The sequence below is a fragment of the Musa acuminata genome, chromosome BXJ1-8 (assembly GCF_036884655.1).
Source record: "Musa acuminata AAA Group cultivar baxijiao chromosome BXJ1-8, Cavendish_Baxijiao_AAA, whole genome shotgun sequence".
NCBI lineage: Eukaryota > Viridiplantae > Streptophyta > Magnoliopsida > Zingiberales > Musaceae > Musa > Musa acuminata.
The window spans coordinates 50,455,074-50,464,441 of NC_088334.1; the positions used below are offsets into that span (position 1 = coordinate 50,455,074).

General features: G+C 41.0%; 2 protein-coding genes across 2 annotated transcripts; both read left to right on the top strand.

Annotated features, from left to right (window-relative positions):
• Positions 1-1,419: 1,419 nt before the first annotated feature.
• LOC135588633 (UDP-rhamnose/UDP-galactose transporter 2-like) lies at positions 1,420-6,279 on the top strand. The gene is made up of 5 exons (XM_065080845.1): positions 1,420-1,782; positions 2,320-2,504; positions 2,599-2,799; positions 4,100-4,261; positions 5,679-6,279. The coding sequence occupies exons 1-5, from the start codon at positions 1,656-1,658 to the stop codon at positions 6,036-6,038; spliced, it is 1,035 nt and encodes a 344-aa protein (XP_064936917.1). The 5' UTR covers positions 1,420-1,655; the 3' UTR covers positions 6,039-6,279.
• A 576-nt stretch (positions 6,280-6,855) lies between these two features.
• Positions 6,856-9,165, top strand: LOC135588634 (protein BZR1 homolog 1-like). Its single transcript, XM_065080846.1, has 2 exons — positions 6,856-7,432; positions 8,389-9,165. Exons 1-2 carry the CDS (start codon positions 7,214-7,216, stop codon positions 9,055-9,057), a joined length of 888 nt encoding a protein of 295 aa, XP_064936918.1. The 5' UTR covers positions 6,856-7,213; the 3' UTR covers positions 9,058-9,165.
• The last annotated feature ends 203 nt before the right edge of the window (positions 9,166-9,368 follow it).

Consider the following 9,368-nt stretch of genomic DNA (forward strand, 5'->3'; position numbering starts at 1 on the left):
AATATCATATCATATCGGGAACACAAGATGTAATTTTATTATCAACACATCATCCAAAATAATATAATATTTTCAAATAACTAGTCATTATTGTATTATATAAGAATATAAAGAAATCTCTCTCTCTCTCTCTCTCTCTCTCTCTTTCTACAACGGAAGAATGCCATGCTTCATAAAGTAAGCATGGGGCAGATAAAAGCACCAATATCATAACATAATTTTCATCAAAAGAAAAGCTCAACATGCTTGCATGTTGAACAAGGAATCTGAGTCTGTGGTGAGCCACTCACAGCTCCAAGAAGTTGCTGCAATAATTGGAGCTGTTCCTCACAGGAATATGAAGGTGAATCCCCCCTTATCATATCAAAATGAATGAATGCTTCAAGCCAAATGCACATTGACTCTATGTGCTTTGACTTTGATAACCCTTCTTGTCTATCAATTCAACTATCCGAAATGAATATTCGACCATCTCATAAACTATTCCACAATGAGCTAAATTTAATCCTAAGTTAAGATAATGGAAGAGAAGAGAGAGTTGGTTGACATGGTGGCCAAAAGGTCTATCTATTAAGATACATTATGTGTCAGATTCCCATTAAGTACTACTGACATGGACCACAAATAGGGTTTGAATTAGAAGTAAGATTTGAAATGGATTTGAGTTCAATTGAGGAGATTAGGGTTTCCTTTTTGACCGAAAAAGTAATCAAAAGAATTCATTTGACATTCGAAATCGATCTAAAATTGGATTAGTGGGAAACCTTTGATCGATCGGTTTACGAGTCGTATCGATCAAAATCGATGGAACATTGGCTGAGTTGGGCAGATTTGATTGAAACTGACGACACAGTGACTCGTGGATACTCACATCTTCTCGGATTTACGGGTCGGATTCGATTAAGTCCGACCCGAATTGGTGCGGTTGACCCCATCAATCAGGGAGAAAGAATTCCAGATGCCGTTCACACTCACCCGAGAACCAACGCGTCGTTAATCTCTGAGCTACCCGCACCTCTACCTGCCTTGTGATCACATGCGGGTCCCACCAACTCGCCAGAGAAACGACACGCCACTTCCGATGTCTCCCCCACTACTCGACCATAAGGTACCCATACTATACCTTCACTTCCATTGCTGAGAACCGAAGGTCCCACCAGAATGATGGTTTCGGAATTCGGTACACAAACTTCCGCGTCCCACGTCTCCTAGAAAGAATCTTTTTGCGTCCCCGAACAATAAATACCCTCAGAATACCTTGCATTTCAATTGTGGGACCCGCATAACTCGTTGTGTTAGACGGCGAATAAGCTCTCCAGTCTCTTATTTTCCGTTAACGCGTAAGATATCTGCGCTTCGTCTCGTCTCGTATCATATCGCCAACAAAAATACTTCGTGTTCGTCGCGACACGGAGAAAGGAAGCGGTTTCCAAGATTTGATTTTTTTGCCTTTTTCTTTTTTCCTCTTTCTACTGTTTCCTTTTTCTCACCTCCACCTCTCTCCTTCCTCGGAACATATTATATAGATCGATTGCGGGAGTTGCGAGTCGGAGAAGCCGTTGCCTTCGCTTCCTTCCGTTCTCCGTCTTTCCCGCACTTGGTAGTCTTTGGGGGATCAGGGATTCGGTGGGAGGAGAAAGGGAAGGTGCCCGGCCATGGATCTGGAGAAGAAGCCCGTGGTGTCGGATGTGGGGGCGTGGGCGATGAACGTCGTCAGCTCCGTCGGCATTATCATGGTCAACAAACAGCTCATGTCACCCAACGGCTACGGTTTCAGTTTCGGTACTTCCTTCTCCTCTTTCGCGATCTCGATCTCGATCTCGATCTGTTTCCTGTTTTGGTGCTCCGTCTTGGATTTTGAACTCAACGGCGAAAAGATCGGATCTTTCTGTTGGGAACGATAGATTGCTGCAGGTTAATTGCCTTTTCTGAGGGAAAAAAAAGGAGAGATTTTGGCGTTAGAGATTTGATCTCAAGGTGCTAACCTGTGTTAGATCTAAGCATGATATGGTGGCAAACCTTTCGGTGGAAACATCCCATGCTATAGATCTATGTTTGGAAAGCAATTAAAAGGATGCTGAAGCTGTTCTGGTATGTAAAGCCTCATGCACAGGTGGTCTTGTAACCTTAGCCTTTTCTGGCGCTTGATATAATAAGCGATGTAGCAATCGAACCTTTTCTCTTAAATCGTGGGGGATTAGATAGCGGATCTAAAAAAAGCCTCTCTTTTTTTCCTTTTACTATCTCGATTATGCTTCTTTCTTGTTTGGACTCCTTGAGTTCATTGAGACTCACTAATATCAGTTTATACAAATGCAGCAACAACGCTAACAGGCTTCCATTTTACGGTCACTGCCCTTGTGGGTTGCGTTTCAAATGCAACTGGTCTCTCTGCGTCCAAGTATGTGCCTTTCTGGGAGCTCTTTTGGTTCTCCGTTGTCGCAAATCTGTCAATTACTGGGATGAATCTCAGTCTCTTGTTGAACTCGGTTGGGTTTTATCAGGTCTGCTAGTTTATGCCTTGTATAGTGAAAGATGATATGATCGAGGGTCTGATTCGAATAATTCTCAACCTGGTTTATGTTCTGTGATGTGCAGATCTCCAAACTGAGCATTATACCCGTGGTTTGCTTTATGGAATTTTTATTGCACAGCAAACACTATTCACAACGCGTGATCGTAGCTGTTGCAGTTGTGGCCTTGGGAGTAGGTATTTGCACAGTCACTGATGTCGATATCAATGCAAAGGGTCTTCTTTGTGCCTGTGTGGCTGTTTTTTGCACATCACTGCAGCAAATTGTGAGCATCTGAACTCTGTTACTGAGCATATTCATATAGATTAAATGTCCAATATCTGAACTCTGTTTTTCTGTATAAACATGCAATGTTACCATCTGAAAGGGCACTGTTTGGGTGGAATGATGTTTTCCTATACTGACTCATCGAGCAAATTGCAAACTGGATAACCTTGCTTTGATTGTTGTTTTGTTGCTCGTGTCTCTCCTTATGCTATCTTCATTGTGAACCATACTCTGGACCTCTAGCTTATGCCTTAACATTTTCATGAAGCGCCACTATAATGCATCATGATTCTCTAGTTTTACTTATGGCTGTTCTAAAATTTCTTCTGGAAAAACAGTAAGTTGAATTCCAATTCGTTTTTCTTTCTTTATTTTTTAGTTGACACTAATAATAACCTGATTTTCTCTGAGTTTCAGTACTTGAAATTTATGTTCCCAATTGAGAATGATTTTCAATTGTAACTGCTTTTATGAAATATCATTTTTGTTTGTTGAAATTTTCATCATTATTATCTTTTCATGTTGCATAGCTTTCATGATCTCTTGAATTAATGTGGACAGTTCCATTATATTTATTTTAAGAAAAATCATTCGACATTTTATACATATTGATGTGTTACATTTTATAAGATGAGTTCATAATTCCTAATTGTAACTCACCAATAATTGCCTATCTATGTTTTCTTTTCCTGGAAAGACAAATGTAACTCCAGCTTTTTAACTATTGTTTTAGATGCTTGGGAACTTGCAGTTATTGTTGAACAGCTGATCATAACGGTCATATATACATAAATGAGATAATTCAGATTAAACAAGAAATATTCATATTTGAGAGATTGTAATTTTAAGAAGCATGAACTATAAACAAGAAGATCCAGATGACTCCTCACTAAAAGAAGAATGATCTGTAAGATCATGACTATGGATAAACCTTCTTTAGGTAAATATCATCTTTTATTCTTATCGAGATAAACTCCTTCCTAGCAGATTTATGTTGGACTATTTTGCCTGATAACGTGGTTTAACATTTGGCTGGAAAAAAGTATAAGCTATAGATCCTTGTTTACTTCCTGAAAATCTTTGTTTGCAATTATTCTGTCTGAATATAGAAAATTCAGGTGACTATGTTGGAACTGTGTAAATCTGAGTATGTTGATATGTCCATCTGGCTGTATATATTCTATGTAACATAATTCATCTCATTTTTGTAGCTTTAATCAATGCATTAAGTAATACACTAGACTGATGGATATTAGCTTTAATCAATTACCTATCTCATGGGATTATTGTTGTTTCAGACAATTGGATCTTTCCAGAAAAAGTACAGTATTGGTTCCTTTGAGCTGTTAAGCAAAACTGCACCAGTACAGGCAGTCTCTCTTCTACTTGTTGGCCCATTTGCTGACTACTACCTCAACCACCGATCCCTATTGGAATACCCTTTTTCTTCAGGAGCAACTGTAAGTTCCAAAATCCTTATTTCTGAAGTTTTATTTCTAAAGTTGGATTAGGCTTTTGATGAACATATATCGTAATATAATTGGAACATATTTTGCATCAATTGTTATAACATTTATAATTCAATTATATTCTTCTCATCTTGTGCGTGAAGTTGATCATAAACAACAGGCACAAAGATTATAAATTTTTTGATATGAAGGATCATGGGGTTCTTGTATATCAATATTTCAAAAAAGTCGTCTATGCATTTGCATATGTGCATATGGTCATATGACCACATCTGTAAGAAGAACTATGCAGCCTCAGTAACCAGTTTTCCTGTAATATGCTATCGTATGCAGTTTCATAGTTTTACGTAGATTGGTATGAGTTCTGCATAAGTACGAAAATTTTTGGCACATAGTTTATATTGACTCATCATGATCATGCTTACGTTAAATTCTTGTAATTCTATAAAATCTCTTCACTATTATAAGTTTGGCCATGAAGATATCTTTACAATTATAAGTTTGGCCATGGGTGAGGACCAAGTGCGAACTGCGATGGATGTGTAGAGATATCATCTCCACATTGAATATTATGCACACCGGAACAAATGTGGTAAAAGTGCATCGTAGAAGGAATAGGTTATGTAAAATATGTCGATTTCTCTTGTTTCATATCCTTAAGGTGCCCAATTAAAACCTAAAAAGCTTCTTTAGATTACAAACTATGATATTTTGGCCTTCTCTGATTGGAAATTTTTTAGGATTCTTTGTTAAACGATACATGTTTTCACATCTTTTAATGTCCTTGAATTCAAAATTCAACTAAATGATTGACCATGTGCATAACATGTGCCAGTAAGCCTAGAAATTTAACCATGTTGGCCTTTACCATATTTTGTAACTTAATTTAATTAAACATTTAATTGATACAAGTATCATTATCATTATATGAGTTCTTCAGTTTGGTCATATCATGAATATTTAGCCATTTATTATTTAGATCTGACAAGATACTTTCTTTATGTGTGTGCTTTCGTGGTTACATATTATTTTGAACACGTATGGTACCCACGTATGGCACATGTTACGATGATGGCTGCATTTTTGAATATTGTGAATAAATGCCAAATATATATTCAGAAACCGAACAAAAGTTAAAGATGACAAGACAGCAAATTCATGAACTGCTAATTGGTGAGTTTCATCAATTGTAGTGCTAACTTCCATATGTGGGGCAATAAGTTTACCAAGTGTTGTTTTTTATGGTAGTGCTGTAAACAACAAAAGCAATAGATACTGAAGCACTGGAGTGTTATTTAGATGAAAGAGGGTTGCCACTGGAGCTTTCCGATAGTATATGATATATGTATTCTGTTGTGGCTGTGCCACCTGCTGATTTCTGATGCAGGTTGGTTGATCCCTTTTGCAGGCTTTCATAATCCTATCATGTTCCCTGGCTGTCTTCTGCAACATGAGCCAGTATCTCTGCATTGGCCGGTTCTCCGCAACATCCTTCCAAGTCCTGGGTCACATGAAAACTGTGTGTGTGCTAATTCTCGGATGGGTACTCTTTGATTCAGCTCTCACCGTGAAGAACATACTAGGAATGTTGCTCGCGGTGCTTGGCATGGTAGTCTACAGCTGGGCTGTAGAGCATGAGAAGCAGGCTAAGTTGGCCACCCATATCAGCGCCGAAATCAAATCGGAGGGGGAGGATATAAAGCTTCTGAAAGAGAAAGTAAATGGACTCCCTGGGTCCGACCTTGAATTGGGGCAGACCAAGAGCTGATTCTTTTTCTCGACACCCGTCATGCTCATCTTTTCCCTAATTATTTTTTGGTTATTTGACTATCCCATTCCTTCCACTGCATGCGACGGCTCTGTACTAAGTGGATCTTTTTCTTTTTCTTTTTTTACACCATTTTTTTTACATGGGATTATTGTAGGCATTTTGCGGATACATTTTGTAATTGCTGAAGGGTATTCTCACTGCCCTCTTGTTCTTCTATGCATCAGATGCTGATTCACCATGTCTGTTCTCCTACAATCCTGGTTTGCTTGGTGTTATCAGAGCTCTCATGTCAATCGACACCAAGTCATCAGGTCTTCTACCTTCATGCGAACATAGGTAGCTTAAAAGTGTCTTGAGTTGTTTCTGTGCTCTAAATCAAATTTTCGTGAAGTCTTATGTTCTTGAGCCAAACTCTAACAAAATCCTGTTGCCTTCTTAATTATTTGGTCCGAGTATTAGTTTGGTAAAATAATAATAATAATAATAAGACATTAATAGTTTGTATCGTATGTCAACTGTTAATTATATGTTCGTGAGCTAAACTCTTAGCTCACACAAAATGTAGATTGATCGCAGACATGAACTCCTACGTACGAAAGAAAGAGATCTGATGACTCAAAACTCGATCCAAAAATATCGCTTAATCCTATAGAATTGGGTGTTGTTATGGATTCACATTAATAATTAATGTCTGCAGATGAGTCCGACTCGATAGTAAATTGGGTATGAATCCTCGTTTTAGATCCGTAATCTTACTGGATTCGGATCTGGGAGCAAAAGGCATACATACCCGAAAGAAAGAAGGAACTGACTTCTCTCTCACACGCACCAAAGCGACTCTGTTGCTTGCAACCTTGCAAGAAAAGAAGACCGTAATCTCCTCGTGAGTGATCTCGTACTCCGCTGTCCAAAAGCAACAGGCGAAGGAGAGAGAGAGAGAGAGAGAGAGAGAGAGAGCCGGAAAAGAGGAGGAAAAACTGGAAAGGAAGACGAAAAAGCTTGCTATTTCACTACTTCGCCTCACACCAGCAGCACCTCCATTCCGATTTCGAGGCAGAAAGGAAGGTTTTTGAGAGGTGAAACAGGGGAAGACGGACGGGAAGAGAGGGTAGACGAGGGAAAGCTGGGGGGATCTGAGGAGGGGTTGGTGGTGGCAAGGGGGAGGGTCCGGGATGACGTCGGGAGGGGGTCGGCTTCCGACGTGGAAGGAGAGGGAGAACAACAAGCGGCGGGAGCGGCGCCGAAGGGCGATCGCCGCCAAGATCTTCACTGGGCTGCGGACGCTTGGCAACTACAAGCTGCCGAAACACTGCGACAACAACGAGGTCCTCAAGGCCCTCTGCCGCGAGGCCGGGTGGGAAGTCGAAGATGATGGCACTACCTACCGAAAGGTCTCGTCTCTCTCGTTCTACCTTCTCCAATTCTTCCTCTTCCTCATCAGCTGTTCGATCTTGAGAAACTAATTCTGGAAATAAGCACAAGTTTTGATTTTGATGGTGGAAAAACCCCCAAAATTTGATCTTGATGAGCCAGCCCTCCTTCGGAATGATGCAGCCAGACGAATCGATCTCTTTGCTGCAGATCCTTTTTGATATGCTCATACATCTTCCCCTTTCAGCTGGTAGCAAATTTGTAGGGTTATTTCAGTTGCTGAAACATATAATTTCCTGATCTTGTCCTTCAGTGAGTTCTTCTATTCCTTGGTTGTTATTCATGATCTTTATTTGATTTCACTTGAAATTGTTTGGTTCTGTTTGCTTGAGATTGTACTATCTTGAAGAAACTTGGAATCTTGCTGCTGTGTTTGGTGTTCTTCTACCTCTCTGGCCACATTTGTTTTGTTCTCCTTTCTTTCTCGAAGTACTGATCAAGAGCCAGAAAATGTCTACCTTGGCAACTCTTTTTCACCTTTGACCGGATCACTTTTATCGGACATGGTCTTGTCTGGATTGTCTCGTTCAATCCAAGATAGTCGATGATGATGATGGTGTTCTTTTTTCTGATTGGGTTCTTGAAGTTTGGGATTCACTGTCATGACTTGGTTGCTTTTCACTTGCTCACTCTCTCTGATGCCCAGAACATGTGGGTCTCTGATCTTTCCTCCTACTCTCCATCCTGCTTTGGAGAGGAGAGCACCTGCAAAGCATGCTGTTGAAAGCGAATCAGTCATTCGATGGAGGATTTGATGAACAGAAAGAAACTTGAAAGCATTCCAGGTTTAAAGACGATTGATTGTGTGAGCTGATGATTGAAGACATTTGAGACAGAGAAAGCTTCAGTGGGACTTGCATAGCGTTTAAAGACACTCTTCTTGCCTCTAATCTGTTTCCTTCTTATCTTTTGACAGGGATTCCACCCGCCACCACCGGAGGCTGCAGCAGGAGGCCTTTCGACGAACATAAGCCCACTGTCGTCTTCGTTCCCGAGTCCTGTCCCGTCCTACCATGCAAGCCCATCCTCCTCCTCCTTCCCGAGCCCTAGCCGCCTCGATAACTCTAACGACCATTCTGTCAGACCCTCTTGCCTCCTCCCCTTCCTCCGCAATCTGTCCACCCTTCCGCCTCTTCGAATCTCTAACAGCGCACCCATTACGCCGCCCATCTCCTCCCCAACCGCCTCCCGCCCACCTAAGATTAGGAAACCGGACTGGGACTACAGTTCATTCCCCCATGCTCTGTTCGCTACCTCTGCTCCTGCTAGCCCGACCCGAGGCTGCCATCACGGGCGACAACCCTCGACAATACCTGAATGTGATGAATCTGATGCCTCCAGTGTTGGTTCTGGCCGCAGGATCAACTTCCAGATGACAGCTCCAGCATCGCCGACCTACAACCTCGTCAACCCGGGTGCCATGTCAAGTTTTCCAAGAGGAGAGGTGCTAGAGAAGGGGCGAGGAGGCATGGAGTTCGACTTCGAGAGTGGTAGGGTGAAAGCATGGGAGGGGGAGAGGATCCATGACGTTGGACTGGATGAACTTGAGCTCACATTGCGACTTGGAATCATGGCGCCCAAGTGAAAGTGAATGTGAAAGTGCTTGAGCCATCTTTTGGCTTCTTGATGTGATGTTTGTAATCTCGAACTGATGCACTAAGCCTACTTAAGCAGAAATCTTGATGGTTTTTCATTTTGTCTTTCATTGCTTTCAAGCAGAGAGGAGAGGGTTTTGGTGCTTCAAATCTTGAAGGAAAGATGTGCATGATAAGTTTATTATGAAGAGTGTCACATAAACTCATGAATGACAATGGCATTGTAATAAGAAACAGCTCTTGCAAATGTAATCACATAATAAGCAGAAACATAAAGTTAATTTTCTGACCACCAAACATG